This window comes from Macaca thibetana, chromosome 19, assembly GCF_024542745.1.
Source record: "Macaca thibetana thibetana isolate TM-01 chromosome 19, ASM2454274v1, whole genome shotgun sequence".
NCBI classification, from domain to species: Eukaryota; Metazoa; Chordata; class Mammalia; order Primates; family Cercopithecidae; genus Macaca; species Macaca thibetana.
In genome coordinates, this window is record NC_065596.1 from 31,030,635 (window position 1) to 31,046,240 (window position 15,606).

General features: G+C 52.2%; 2 protein-coding genes across 2 annotated transcripts in view; both read left to right on the top strand.

Annotated features, from left to right (window-relative positions):
• The window catches only part of MYBPC2 (myosin binding protein C2), a 37,046-nt gene that overhangs the window by 5,514 nt on the left and 15,926 nt on the right, over positions 1-15,606 (top strand). The window contains exons 6-16 of the mRNA XM_050771447.1: positions 334-382; positions 520-579; positions 3,302-3,498; positions 4,577-4,709; positions 7,182-7,306; positions 7,398-7,503; positions 9,628-9,800; positions 10,952-11,117; positions 14,106-14,212; positions 14,557-14,586; positions 15,123-15,262. Of these exons, the coding sequence (XP_050627404.1) occupies positions 334-382; positions 520-579; positions 3,302-3,498; positions 4,577-4,709; positions 7,182-7,306; positions 7,398-7,503; positions 9,628-9,800; positions 10,952-11,117; positions 14,106-14,212; positions 14,557-14,586; positions 15,123-15,262 (1,286 nt within the window). The remainder of the gene's footprint in view (positions 1-333; positions 383-519; positions 580-3,301; positions 3,499-4,576; positions 4,710-7,181; positions 7,307-7,397; positions 7,504-9,627; positions 9,801-10,951; positions 11,118-14,105; positions 14,213-14,556; positions 14,587-15,122; positions 15,263-15,606) is intronic.
• The window catches only part of EMC10 (ER membrane protein complex subunit 10), a 44,733-nt gene continuing 29,360 nt past the window's right edge, over positions 234-15,606 (top strand). Inside the window, exon 1 of the mRNA XM_050771567.1 lies at positions 234-237. The gene's annotated coding sequence lies outside the window, so the exon portion shown is untranslated. The remainder of the gene's footprint in view (positions 238-15,606) is intronic.

Consider the following 15,606-nt stretch of genomic DNA (forward strand, 5'->3'; position numbering starts at 1 on the left):
GTATACGGGCTCTGGGGGTCTGCAGCCCAGAATGTGTGAGGGCTTAAATGTGGGGTGCACAGGAAATGAGATTGTCCAGGCCTAGGGAGAAAGACAAGCTGGCCCAGGTGCGGGAGTATAGGCTGCTGAGAGAGGGTGGAGCTGGGCAGTGGGAAAATGAGTATGAGCTGGTCTAGAACTAGAGGATGCCCAGGCCTCAGTGAGAGTGTGCTGGTCCAAGAGATGGAGAAAAGGGGGCCTGGAAGAGGTTGTGCAGGCCTGGAGAGGGGCTCTCAGTCTTAGATTAAGCCTGGCCTCCAACTCACCTTCCCTTCTCTCATCACCTCTCCCCAGCACCCCGTCAGGATGCCTCTGGGCAGAGTCTAGAGAGCTTCAAGCGTATGTAAGTGACCCCAGGCCCTTACCAGGGTCCCAAGGACCGTGGGAAGCTCTCCCTTGGGAGGGGAAAAAGGGAGGACTGGGGAAGGCAAGGGGTGAATCTGAAGGGTCAATACTCACACCCCCTCTCAATGGCCACAGGGGTGAAGGGAAGTCGGATACTGCAGGTGAGCTGGATTTCAGCGGCCTGTTGAAGAAGAGGTGAGCCCCGCACCTGGCACAGAGAGGGGAGATGGGGTTCAAGGGGAGGAGGTGGTGGGTGAAGCTCCATGGCCCGTTGCTTCCTCCTGGACCCACTTCTTACCCCTCTACCACCTCCATCTGTTCACTCCCTGTTCACCCACTATGTAACACAGCAACCCATCAGGCTGCCTGTTCATTCACCCATCTACCCATTCACCCAGACCCCTACCCACACCCCCACCCAGCCAACCATCTGCCACGAATTCACCCACCTCCCCACCCTTTAATCCACCATTCTCACACCCACGCTCCTGTTCACTCAGGCTCTAGTTCACCTACTCCTCCACCTACTCACCCTCCCATCCATCCATCCACTTTCCACCCACCAATCCATCCACTCACCCACCCATCCAACCAGTTGCCTATTTATCCATCTACTAATGCATCTATCCACCTACCTGCCCAGTTGCCAATCCATCTGCCCACATATCCTTCCATTAACCACCATCTTCCCACCTGTTTACCTGCCCATCTGCCATTACAGTCAGCCAGGCTACATGGGTAGGTGGATGAGTAACGGGTGCATGGGATGTTGGATTTGGTTGGGAGATGCAGGTGCAGATAGACAGGTGGGAAGGTGGGTGGATGGTACAGATGAATGGGTGGTGGAGAGGTGGGAGGATGGGTGCCTCAGTAGGTGGGGAAGTGGATGGATGGATGGGGTGGAGGATGAATGGATGGGGTCATGAATTCATGAACTCATGTCTGAGTTCACCAGTGAAGAGGTGGGCAGTTGACACACCCATCCACACAGATAGCCTTCTGTTAGATTGAACTATGTGAAATTGATGTTCTGTAGGTAAAAATGATTGAAAGTCTGAGCGCAGTGGCTCACGCCTATAATCCCAGCACTTTGGAAAACCAGTGTGGGAAGATTACTTGAGCCCAGTAGTGTAAGACCAGCCTGGGCCATATAGGGACACCCTGACTCTACAAAAAAAAAAAGAAAAAGAAAACTTAGCAGGGCATGGTGGCATGTGCTTGTGGTTCTAACTACTTAGGAGGCTGGGGTAGGAGGATAGTTTGAGCCCAGGAGATCAAGGCTACAGTGAGCCATGATGACACCACTACACTCCAGTCTAGGCAACAGAGTGAGACCGTTTCAAAAACAAAACAAAACAAAATTAAATATTGGCAATCTTATACTCATTATCTGCTGGCCCACTTATCCATCTTCACTTGCCCGTCAATCCCCATAACCAAATCCCTGACAATTCCATTTGCTGATCAATTCTATCTCCAGCCAGCCAGCCGCTTCGTTGGCCACTTCCCATCAACACATTCACCCAACTGTGCAGTCAGTTCTCATCAACCCATCAGTCCATCCACTCACCCACCTGTCTTCCCCCAACCCATCTGCCTGTCTTCCCACCCACCCTTCCATTGACCCACCCACCTACTTATCAGCCCACTTACTCACCATTCTCTACATCAATTCAAATATTCATGTCCCCACATTCACCTCCACATCTATCCTCTCTTTGTTCCTTTCCCTTCCTTCCTTCCCTCCCAGGCTCCGTCCATGCATTCAGTCACTCCCTCACCCATCATCCATCTTCCGAAGCCTCCCGTCTACTAGGTCCTGGGCTGAGATCCAGGGAGAGAGAACAGTTTGACTGGGTCCCTGATGTGAGATCACTCATTGCCTTGGGAAATGGGTCTGGTCCGATAGACATGGACACAGACTGAGACTATGTGGTGTGATTTTAGAGAGGGTCCCACCGGGGCCTGTGAGAGCCCAGAGCACGAGCAACTCACTGCCTTGGAGGACAGGGAATGCCTCAGGGAGAAGGGAACTTTGGTGCTAGGTCTTGTAGGATGAAGAGGAGTCCAGGAGGAAGAGAAGGTGGGGAGACGTCATGAAGGTAGGGAAACATTTTGTGCAAAGGCTGGGAGGCAGGAGAGAGGCTGAAGTGTCCAGCAAGAGACAAGCAGCTTGGTTCAGGTGGCTTTGTGAGTGGTGATGGAAGTAGCTGGGGCGTGACTGCCAGGCGCAGGGCTGGGGCTTCCTCCTGAGGGCAGTGGGGAGCCACGGGAGAGTTCCGAACATGAAAGGGAGAGCCACTGAAATACCCCACAGGAAAAAAGAGGGCAAATAGGGTACCCTGTGTACTGCTTGGGTGATATGTGCACCGAAATCTCACAAATCACTACTAAACAGCTTACTCATGTAACCAAACACCACCGGTTTCCCAATAACCTATGGAAATAAAATAAATAAATACATAAATGTAAAGAAATACCCCGCGGGCCAGGCACGGCAGCTCACACCTATAATCCCAGCACTTTGGGAGGCCGAGGCGGGTGGATCACTTAAGGTTAGGAGTTCGAGACCAGCCTGTTCAACATGGCGAAACCCCGTCTCTACTAAAAACACACAAATTAGCCGGGAGTGGTGGCGTGAGCCTGTAATCCCAGCTACTCAGGAGGCTGAGGCAGGAGAATCGCTTGAACTTGCAGTGAGCCGAGGTGGAGCTTGCAGTAAACCCAGTGGGGACCGTGCCAGGAAGAGGCCAGGAGACCCCAGGAAGAGGCTGGGGCAATGGACCAGGTGGGAAACAATAAGGCCCCTAAAGGGAAGGTGGCTTGGGTGAGTCACAGAGCCAATGAGTGAAGAAGGCAGAAGGACATCCTCCCCTCCTCACTCCCTGATGGCCCCTGTCCGTTCCCCCAACCCCAGGGAGGTGGTGGAGGAAGAGAAGAAGAAGAAAAAGAAAGATGACGATGACCTAGGCATCCCCCCGGAGATCTGGGAGCTCCTGAAAGGGGCAAAGAAGAGCGAGTACGAGAAAATCGCCTTCCAGTATGGCATCACCGACCTCCGGGGCATGCTGAAGCGGCTGAAAAAGGCCAAGGTCGAGGTCAAGAAGAGTGCAGGTCAGCCCTGGTCTGGGGGGAGCTGGGCCCTGCACACAGGGACCCCTAGCCTCGTGGGTATCTGATGATTGGACCCTGGACCTATGTTTTCGAGGTCCCAATGAGGTAGGAGGCAAGACCCAACTCTAGTGGTGGGCCTCGGACGCTGGACCAAATTAAGGACTAGCTAAAACAGGGACAGGGTGGAAGCAGCTTACCATAAGACATGCCCACCAGTGTGCCATGTCGGTTTACCGTGGCCATGGCAACGGCCAGGAGTTACTGCTCCTTTCCTTGGTAACGACCAGACCACCCAAAGGTTACCATCCTTTTCCTAGCAATTTCCATATAACCCTCTCCTGAATCTATAAGTAATTAAAAGTGGGTTATCAATCTGACTGCAGGTCTGCCCTGAGCCGTTGCTCTCTGTCTCTGGGGTAGCCTTGTTCCGCAGGAGCAGTCAGGGGGCTGTAACACTGCCACTTCAATAAAACTGTTTTCAGGCCGGGCACGGTGGCTCATGCCTGTAATCCCAGCACTTTGGGAGGCCGAGGAGGGCAGATCACCTGAGGTCCGGAGTTCGAGACCAGCCTGGCCAACATGGTGAAACCCCGTCTCTACTAAAAATGCAAAAATCAGCAGGGCATGGTGGCGCATGCCTGTAATCCCAGCAATTTGGGAGGCGGCGGCAGGAGAATTGCTTAAACCGGGGAGGCAGAGGTTGCAGTGAGCTGAGATTACACCGTGGCACTCCAGTCTGGGGAACAGAGTGAGACTCTGTCTAAATAAATAAATAAATAAATAAATAAATAAATAAATAAATAATCTGTTTTCTTCTACCTACCACTGGCTTGCCCTTGACTTCTTTCCTGGGTGAAGCCAAGAACCGTTGTAGGCTAAGCCCCAGTTTGGGGTCCCCTGCCCTGCATCACCACCAGAGGAGTTCTCAAGGATCTCTAAGTTCATAGGAGGCCTCCTGACTTCCTCACTTTGACTTTGGAGAGCCCGTGGCCTGGGGAGGGAGATGTGGAGCCTCAGGGGATGACCAGGGGAGTGAGGACCATGTGCCTCCATCCCCTCTGTATGCCTCAATCTCCAGCATTCACAAAGAAGCTGGATCCAGCCTACCAAGTGGACAGAGGCAACAAGATCAAGTTGATGGTAGAGATCAGCGACCCAGACCTGCCCCTCAAGTGGTTCAAGAACGGCCAGGAGATCAAACCAAGCAGCAAGTATGTGCGGGTGGGGGGGCGGTCCCTGTACCGGGGAGATCCCAGTCCAGAGAGAATGCCCAGAGACAAGGCCCATCACTCTTAACTAGAAAGGGCACACTCATCTCTATATGAAAAGTACAGGCCAGGCGCAGTGGCTCATGCCTGTAATCCCAGCACTTTGGGAGGCTGAGGTGGGCAGATCACCTGAGGTCAGGAGTTCGAGATCAGCCTGGTTAACATGGTGAAACCCCGTTTCTACTAAAAATACAAAAAATTAGCCGGGTGTGGTGGCACATGTCTGTAGCACCTATAATCCCAGCTACTTGGGAGGCTGAGTCAGGAAAATTGCTTGAACCCGGGAGACGGAGGTTGCAGTGAGCTGAGATCATGCCATTGCACTCCAGCTTGGGCAGTAAGAACGAAACTCTGTCTCAAAAAAAAAAAAAAAAAAAAAGAAAAAGTATACATAGATGAGGCCAGGTGTGGTGGCTCACACCTGTAATCCCAGCACTCTGGGAAGCCGAGGTGGGAGGACTGCTTGAGTCCAGGAGTGGAGTTCCAGACCAGCCTGGCCAACATAACGAAACCACATATCTACAAAAAATATACAAAATTAGCGAGGCACAGTGACACACGTCTGTAGTCCAGGCTGCTCGAGGGGCTAAGGCAGGAGGACTGCCCAAGCTTGGGAGGCTGAGGCTGCAGTGAGCTATGATGGCACCACTGCACTGTACTCCAGCCTGGGCAACAAAGTGAGACCCTGTCAAAAAAAAAAAAAAAAAAAAGAAAAGAAAAAGAAAATTTAACAACAGTGTTTCTGCTCTCCAAATGGGCAAAACCTTGCGAAATTCTAAAACCCAGTGCTGGAGAAGAATAGCACAAATGTTGCTAGTGGGAATGTAATTTGGCGAGTCTCCCTAAGGGTAATGTATTAAAAAGTCTTCAGGTTGGCCGGGCGCGGTGGCTCAAGCCTGTAATCCCAGCACTTTGGGAGGCCGAGACGGGCGGATCACGAGGTCAGGAGATCGAGACCATCCTGGTTAACACGGTGAAACCCCGTCTCTACTAAAAAATACAAAAAACTAGCCGGCCGAGGTGGTGGACGCCTGTAGTCCCAGCTACTCGGGAGGCGGAGGCAGGAGAATGGCGTGAACCTGGGAGGCGGAGCTTGCAGTGAGTTGAGATCCGGCCACTGCACTCCAGCCTGGGTGACAGCGCGAGACTCCGTCTCAAAAAAAAAAAAAAAAAAAAAAAAAAAGTCTTCAGGTTGTGCAATCCTAGGTAGGTATTGTGAGGAGTTATCATGACTGTGCATATTTAGCCACAAGGATGTTTGCTGAGGCATTTGCTATCATAGCAAAGAATGGAAAACAACGAAAATGTAGTTTCATACTAAGACACTCTGCAGTCACTCAAACAAATATTTATAATAGCTGAATGCAGTGATTCACATGTATAATTCCAGCAATTTGGGAGGCTGAGGCGGGCGGATGGCTTGAGCCCAGGAGTTCGAGATCAGGCTGGGCGACATGGTGAAACTCCATCTCTACTAAAAATACAAAAATTAGCCGGGCATGGTGGCGGGCACCTGTGGTCCCAGCTACTTGGAAGGCTGAGGCAGGAGGATCACTTGAACCCAGGAGGCAGAGGTTGCAGTGAGCTGAGATCTCGCCACTGCACTCCAGCCTGGGTGACAGAGTGAGACCCTGTTTCAACAACAACAACAACAAACACATCACAAGACAACCTTTTTAAAATTAATTAATTAATTAATTTTGTTGCGAGACGGAGTTTCGCTCTTGTTGCCCAGGCTGGAGTGTAATGGCATGATCTCAGTTCACTGCAACCTTTGCCTCCCGGGTTCAAGAGATTCTCCTGCCTCAGCCTCCCAAGTAGCTTGGGATGACAGGAGTGCCCCAACACATCTGACTGATTTTTTGGGGTGTATTTTTGGTAGAGATGAGGTTTTACCATGTTGCCCAGGCTGGTCTTGAACTCTTCAAGCAATCTGCCCACTTCAGACTCTGAAAAATGTTAGGATTACAGGTGTGAGCCACCACGACCGGTCCCGCCATAGTTATTCAAATAATAGGAATTGCTAGCCTGGACAACATAGCGAGATACCATCTCTACAAAAAAATTAAAAAATTAGAAGATACCAAGAAAAGAGAAAAAAAAATTCGCTGGGTATGGTGGTGTGTACCTGTGATCCCAGGTACTCAGGGGCTGAGGTGGGAGGATTGCTCGGACCCAGGAAGTCTAGGTTGCAGTGAGCTCTGATCGCACCACTGCACTCTAGCCTGGGCGACAGAGTGAGACCCTGTCTCAAAAATAAATACAAATAAATGAATAATTGAAACTGGGCTCTCAATCCCTTTCCACACAATTTGGCTCTAAGAGAGAGAGACTTGCCTTGACAACAGGTGAGCAGAGTTACCAGGGCTAGGTGGATGCTACATGCCCTGGTTTGAGGTGAGACTTTTGCATCAGGTACGTGTTTGAGAACGTTGGTAAGAAGCGAATCCTCACCATCAACAAGTGCACGTTGGCGGATGACGCTGCCTATGAAGTAGCTGTGAAGGATGAGAAGTGTTTCACTGAGCTCTTCGTCAAAGGTGAGGCTGGATTCAGGCCTGAGCCTGGAGAGGGACTGGAACTCTGGAGGGGGTCCTGAAATGACTGACCTCCTGTCCCCCTGCCCCACAGAACCTCCAGTCCTGATTATCACACCTCTCGAGGACCAGCAGGTGTTTGTGGGTGACCGGGTGGAAATGGCAGTGGAGGTGTCAGAAGAGGGTGCCCAGGTGATGTGGTAAGTGACCCTTGATCCTTGATCTCCATACAGGTGCACATAGCTTCTTTGCCTCTGCCCTGATCTTTATGGGATCTCTTGCGACTTCTCTTGGAGATTTCTGACCTTTACTCAGTAGTCACCCCCAGGAGATCTCAGCTTTTCTCTATAAATCCTTACCTTCACCTAAAATTGTTTCTAGAATTTCTGACCTCTACCCATCCTATCCTCTTCAGCATCCTTTTCCTGATCTCCACTGTTCCATTAAATATTGATTCATCTGACCAATCATCTGTCCCTTGGTCCATCTATCCATGTATCCACTCATCCACCTACTCTATCCATCCATCCATCCATCTGTCCATCCATCCATCCATCCATTTACTTAACCATTCATCCACTCATCCATCCATGCATCCATCCACTCATCCATTCATCCATCCATCTACGCACTTAACCATCCAACCATCTACTTAACCATCCATCCATCCACTTAACCATCCATCCATTCATCCATCCATCCACCCACTTATCCATCCATCCATCCATCTACCCACTTAACCATCCAACCATCTACTTAACCATCCATCCATCCATCCATCTATCCACTTAACCATCCATCCACTCATCCATCCATCCATCCATCCATCATCCATCCATCCACCCACCCACTTAACCATCCATCTACTTCACCATCCATCCATCCATCCATCCATCCATCCATCCATCCATCCACTTAACCATCCATCCACTCATCCATCCATCCATCCACTCATCTATCCATCCATCCATCTACCCACTTAACCATCCATCCATCTACTTAACCATCCATCCATCCATCCATCCATCCATCCATCCATCCATCCACCCATCCATCCATCCATCCCATTGACCCATTCATCTATCTACTCATTCATATATCCACTCTTCCATTTATGTTGCCATCTAGTCATCCATTGACCTATCAATCCAGAGATCTATCCATCCACTCACTCACTCACTCACCTGCATACTTACCCACCATCTACCCATCCATTCACCCAGTTGGTGTACCTATTCACCAACCCAACCAATATTTATCAGGCACCTGTTGTGTGGTGGTACTCTTCTACATATCAGGTATATAATGGGGAGAAAAAAATGTCAACATGGTACCTGCCTTCACAGCATTTATAATCTGCTAATTTGGTGATAGTGGTGGTGGTGGTGGTGGTGGTGTGTGTGTGTGCGTGTGTGTGCTTAGGAGACAGAGATAGGCATTAGTCAAGTCGTCACATACATACATATAAAAGTTCCATTTTGAGACTGGTTTGAAAGGAGCAGTAATGGATTCTGTAACAGCTTCCCAGGAGGAAGGGACTCAGGAGGTCAGGGAAGGCTTCCTGGAGGAGATGACAATTGAGCTGAGATCTGAATGATGCGGAGATATAAGTGAAGAGAGAAGGGGAGAGTGCCCTGGACAGGGAAAACCACTGGCAGAGGCCTCAACATGTGATGTTTCTCTGAGACCCTAGGACTTCCTCTGTGCTGACCTCTGCCTGTGACATCTTTTTGGGTCCCCTGACTTCCAGCCAATACCTTGAGGCAATTAACTGTGTGTGGCCTGTGACCTCCTCCTCTCTCTCCACGCTGCCCATTTTTTTTTTTTTTTTTTTTTTTTTTTTTTTTTTGTTGAGACAAAGTCTCACTCTGTCACCCAGGCTGGAGTGCAATGGTGTGATCTTGGCTCACTGTAACCTCCACCTCCCGGGTTCAAGCAGTTCTCCTGCCTTAGCCTCCTGAATAGCTGGGATTACAGGCACCCGCCACTACACCTGCCTAATTTTGTGTGTTTTTTTATTAGAGATGGGGTTTCACCATGTTGGCCAGGCTGGTCTCGAACTCCTGACCTCAGGTGATCCACCCACCTCTGCCTCCCAAAGCGCTGGGATTACAGGCTTGAGCCACTGTGCCTGGCCCTCTCACTCCCCTTCACCTGACCTGTGACCCTTCCACCACTCAGGATGCCTCTGCCACCCTGTATGTCTCCTCTCTCTGGGGACCTGCCTTCTGACCCCTCTGCGTGGGCCCCCGACTGACTCTCCAAGACCCAGTCCGAGGCTGTGCTGTCTCCTCACATCCCGCTCCGTGTCTCATTCCACCTAGGATGAAAGATGGTGTGGAACTGACTCGGGAGGATTCCTTCAAGGCCCGGTACCGCTTCAAGAAGGACGGGAAGCGCCACATCCTCATCTACTCAGATGTGACCCAGGAGGACGGGGGTCATTATCAGGTCATGACCAATGGCGGCCAGTGTGAGGCCGAGCTGATTGTGGAAGGTACGGGGCCTCCAGGTGGGGCAGGGGCTGTACTGCGCATGCTTCTCCCCACAGCTTGAGGTTGCTCAGGCCCCTAGTCTGGAAGTTGTTCCTGACTCCTCTCTTTCCCACACACCCTGTGTTCAGCCCACCAGGGAGATCTGGTGGCTCCAACTTCAAAGTCAATTTTGAATCCAGCCAAGCTTGGTGGCTCACGCCTGTAATCCCAGGACTTTGGGAGGCCGAGGCGGGTGGGTCACTTGAGCTTAGGAGTTCGAGACCAGCCTGGCCAACGTGGTGAAACTCCACCTCTACTAAAAATACAAAAAAATTATATTTTTATAATTTATTGAGCGTGGCAGCGTGCACCTGTAGTCCCAGCTACTTGGGAGGCTGAGGCAGGAGAATTGCTTGAACCTAGGAGGCGGAGGTTGCAATGAGCCGAGATTGTGCCACTGCACTCCAGCCTGGGCAACAGAGCAAGACTGTCAAAAAAAAAAAAAAAAAAAAGAAAAGAAAAGAAAAAGCTGGGCGGGGTGGCTCACACCTGTAATCCCAGCATTTTGGGAGACCAAGGCGGGTGGATCACTTGAGGTCGGGAGTTAGAGACCAGCCTGGCCAACGTGGTGAAACCCCACCTCTATTAAAAATACAAAAATTAGCCGGGCGTTGTGGCGTGTGCTTGTAATCCCAGCTACTCAGGAGGCTGAGGCGGGAGTATCACTTGAACCTGGGAGGTGGAGGTTGCAGTGAGCCAAAATCACGCCATTGCACTCCAGCCTGGGTGACAAGAGTGAAACTCCGTCTCAAAAAATATATAAATAAAATAAAATAAATAAAAACCTCAACGTGCTGGGATTACAGGTGTGAACCACTGTGCCTGGCCACCTCAGGGCCTTTGCACGCTCCAGTCCCTCTGTCTGGGAGGCTTTTTTTCATCCTCTGGTGGATTCCTCCCTGCCTCCCTCAGGCCTCCTTGCTCCCTCTTCTGTTTCTTTCTCCACCGCCTCCCCCTAGCATGGGAGCTTCCCAAGGCCAGTGGGTTGTTTCTGGGTTGTCCGTGGCTGGTATCCCCAGTGCCTAGACCAGCGCCTGGCACGCAGTGGGTGCTCACAAGTGTCTGTGCACCAACTGGAGTAGTGACAGCTCCCTGTCTTTCTCTCCCTGACCAGAGAAACAGCTGGAGGTCCTGCAGGACATCGCGGACCTGACGGTGAAGGCCGCAGAACAGGCTGTGTTCAAGTGTGAGGTGTCTGATGAGAAAGTGACGGGCAAATGGTATAAGAATGGGATCGAGGTGCGGCCCAGCAAGAGGATCACCATTTCCCATGTAGGCAGGTGAGGTGTGGGCTGCAGAAGTGGCTGGGGGCAGGGTGTGTGTAGCAGTTAGCTTTAGTTGAATAACAAGCTGTCCCCCACTTTTTTTTTTTAATTGAGATGGAGTTTCTCTCTTGTTGCCCAGGCTAGAGTGCAATGGCACGATCTCAGCTCACTGCAACCTCCGCCTCCTGGGTTCAAGGGATTCTCCTGCCTCAGCCTCCAAGTAGCTGGGATGCACCACCACACCTGGCTAATTTTTTTGTATTTGGTAGAGACGGGGTTTCACCATGTTAGTCAGGTGGGTCTCGAAGTCCTGACCTCAAGTGATCCACCCACCTCAGCCTCTCAAAGTGCTGGGATTACAGGTGTGAGTCACCACTCCTGGACTTTTTCTTTTCTTTTTTCCTTTCTTTTCTCTTTTCTTTTTTTTTTTTTTTTTTTTTGAGAGACAGAGTCTTGCACGGCAACCTCCAACTCCAAGGTTCAAGCGATTCTCCTGCTTCAGCCTCCTGACTAGCTGACACTACAGGTGCACACTACCATGCTAATTTTTGCATTTTTAGTCAAGACGGGGTTTTGCCATGTTGGCCAGTCTGGTCTCTAACTCTTGACTTCAGCTGATCCACTCACCTCGGCCTCCCAAAGTGCTGGGATTACAAGTGTGAGCCACCACTCCTGTCCCGTCTCCAAACTTAGAGGTTTAAAAGGATGAGGATTGGGCTCGTTGCAGTGACTCATACCTACAATCTTGGCACTTCGGGAGGCCAAGGCAGGAGGATTTCTTGAGCCCAGGAGTTCGAGACCAGTCTAGGCAACGTAATGAAACCCTCTCTCTAAATAAATAAATAAATTAGGATTCATTTCATCTTGAGTCTGCAGGTTGGCTGGGGGCTGGCTGATCCAGGATGGCCTCATTCTTACCTCTGTGGTGGCAGGACCTGGGCCCTGCTGACTTTGCGTGGGTGCTGTCAGGACCTCAGCTGGGACAGTTGGGCACCCAGCACGCTGCTCCCTGTGGCACCTCCTCCTCCTCCAGTGAGCTCAGCCTAGCAAGTTCATGTGGCAGAGGCAGAGGTCCTGAGAGAGCATGGAAGCAAACAAGACCTTTGTGGCCCAGGCTGGAAACTGGTCCAATGCCACTTCCGCCATAGTCTGTTGGGCAAGGAAAGTCCCAGGTCAGCTCTGAGTCAAGGGCTGGGAAGCAGACTCCACCACCTGATGGGGATGCTGCAAGGCCGCATTGCAAGGGCATGGACACGGGCAGAGAAAGGTCTCTGGCCATATCTGCTAACAGTCCACACGGGCGCCAGCTCAGAAAACAAGAAGCTGGAATTCAACAGGTCGCACGTGGACACCTAAGACAAACACCTGGTTACCTGCAGAATGCGTGATAATCTCCATGACGCCCGGAGAGCATCGTGCTGTCCAGGTCTTCCTGGCAATAGCTCTTAGTGGGATGTAGGCGTTCCCTGTGTTCTGTGTAGGGAACCATGCTGGCTGGTGGTCTCAATAATGATGATAATGGCCAGGCGCAGTGGCTCACACCTATAATCCTAGTACTTTGGGAGGCCGAGTACTTTGGGAGGCGGATCACTTGAGGTCAGGAGTTTGAGACCAGCCTGGCCAACATGGTGAAATCCCCATCTCTACGAAAAACACAAAAATTAGCTGGGTGTTGTGTTACACGCCCATAGTCCCAGCCACTCGAACTCCTGGGCTCAAGCAATTCTTGATCCTCAGCCTCCCAAAGTGCTGGGATGTGAGCCACTGCACCTTTTTCATGCTTTACAACAACCTTCATGTAGATTGGTATCGTTACCCCTATTTTATAGATGAAGAAACAGAGGCACAGAGAGGTTAAGTAACTTGCCCAGGCCGGGCGCGGTGGCTCAAGCTTGTAATCCCAGCACTCTGGGAGGCCGAGGCGGGCGGATCACGAGGTCAGGAGATCGAGACCATCCTGGCTAACACCGTGAAACCCCGTCTCTACTAAAAAAATACAAAAAACTAGCCTGGCGAGGTGGCGGGCGCCTGTAGTCCCAGCTATTCGGGAGGCTGAGGCAGGAGAATGGCGTAAACCCGGGAGGCGGAGCTTGCAGTGAGCTGAGATCCGGCCACTGCACTCCAGCCCGGGCGACAGAGCGACAGAGCGAGACTCCGTCTCAAAAAAAAAAAAAAAAAAAAAAAAAAAGTAACTTGCCCAAGGTCACACAGCTACCGATTTAAACATAGGCCACAGCATTCCAAAGCCCTGGATAAGAATGCAGGCATGTGGCCGGGCGCGGTGGCTCAAGCCTGTAATCCCAGCACTTTGGGAGGCCGAGACGGGCGGATCACAAGGTCAGGAGATCGAGACCATCCTGGCTAACACGGTGAAACCCCGTCTCTACTAAAAAATACAAAAAACTAGCCGGGTGAGGCGGCGGGCGCCTGTAGTCCCAGCTACTCGGGAGGCTGAGGCAGGAGAATGGCGTGAACCCGGGAGGCAGAGGTTGCAGTGAGCCGAGATCGTGCCACTGCACTCCAGCCTGGGCGACAGAGCAAGACTCCGTCTCAAAAAAAAAAAAAAAAAAGGCCGGGCGCGGTGGCTCAAGCCTGTAATCCCAGCACTTTGGGAGGCCGAGACGGGCGGATCACGAGGTCAGGAGTTCGAGACCATCCTGGCTAACACGGTGAAACCCCATCTCTACTAAAAAAAAAATACAAAAAACTAGCCGGGCGAGGTGGTGGGCTCCTGTAGTCCCGGCTACTCGGGAGGCTGAGGCAGGAGAATGGCGTAAAAACCCGGGAGGCGGAGCTTGCAGTGAGCTGAGATCCGGCCACTGCACTCCAGCCCGGGCGACAGAGCGACAGAGCGAGACTCCGTCTCAAAAAAAAAAAAAAAAAAAAAAAAAAAAGAATGCAGGCATGTGAATTGCACTGAGGGAAGCTGATGAGACGGTGCAGTCCCATAGTGGTCCCCATTGCAATCTGGCCCGAACCCTACCCTGCTCCCCCACCCCTTAGGTTCCACAAGCTGGTGATCGATGACGTCCGCCCAGAGGATGAGGGAGACTACACATTCGTGCCTGACGGCTACGCCCTGTCGCTTTCGGCCAAGCTCAACTTCCTGGGTGAGGATGCCCCTTCCTCCTTCCCTGGGGGCTATAGGATCCACCTTCCCAGACCCAGGGCCCGGGATGTCTCCCTCCAGGATTAAGGTTCCCTGAGTGCGAATGAGGACGACAGCAAGCCTCTGTTCCGCTCATGGCTGGAGTCAGAAGATGGAGGGAGAGCACTGAACTCACCGCCGCCTGCCGCCTGGGAGGAGGGGTGGCTCCTGGGCCTGAACCTGTCCCCAGCACCCCAGTTCCCAGGGAGACTGCCAGACCCCATCACCTCTTCCTCTGGGCTGTGAAGGTGGGGTGAGGGGCCTGCTGGGTTTAGACCTAACCGTCCACTCTTCTTTGTCTTCCAGAAATCAAGGTGGAGTACGTTCCCAAGCAAGGTGAGCACCACGGGCTGCGCTGGGAGAGGGTCCGAGGGAGGAGGGGCGGGGCTGAGGGAGGAGGGGAATGGCCGAGGGAGGATAGGCGGGGCGAGGGCGGATGGGCAGGGCGCGGGAGGATGGGTGGGGCGAGGAAGGAGGGGCGGGTCTGAGGGGGAGGAGTGGGGCTGAGGGAGGAGGGGCATGGCCGAGGGAGGAGGGGCGGGGGGGTGCTGAGGGAGGGAGGAGGGGCGGGGAGCCCACAGACGGGGGTGGGGGTAGTCAGCCGAGAGAGGAGGGACTGGAGTCCAAGGGAGGAGGGGCTGGGGGCCTGGATCCCTGGGTCTGAGGGAGGAGGGGCTGGGGGCCTGGATCCCTGGGTATGAGGGAGGAGGGGCTGGGGGCCTAGACTGTAGGGTCTCAGGGAGGAGGGGTTGGGGGCCTGGACCCCTGGGACTCTCTCTGTTGGAACCCAACTTTTCCGAGATCCTCTCCTGCCGACTGGGAAGGCCCAGCGGCCCACCTACAGGGTCCCCGTATCTCTTCTGTGCCACCAGAACCACCAAAAATCCACTTGGATTGCTCGGGGAAGACCTCAGAGAATGCGATTGTGGTTGTGGCTGGAAACAAGCTGAGGCTGGACGTGTCCATCACAGGGGAGCCCCCTCCCGTCGCCACTTGGCTGAAGGGAGATGAGGTGGGTCGGGGCCGCCCCTCTGTCCTGACTCCCTTTAGGCAAGTCTCTTTCCCCCTGAGCCTCAGTTTCATCCTCTGTAAAATGAGGGTGATGATTCCTTCTTCACAGGGTTGTTTTGAAGATTGGAGATTATGTTTGCCCATCACAGGTGTGGGCCTAGTACACGGTGGACTTTCCATCCACTCATCTTTCAGTTAATTAATCAAACGATCGACCAGTTTAGCCTTCCAGCCATCCAGTAACTCATCCGCCCATCCAGCTGATGATTTTTTCATCAACTAATTGGTTAATTCACCCAGCCATCCACTCATCCAGTAAATAATCCGTTTGTCCATTTATCCATC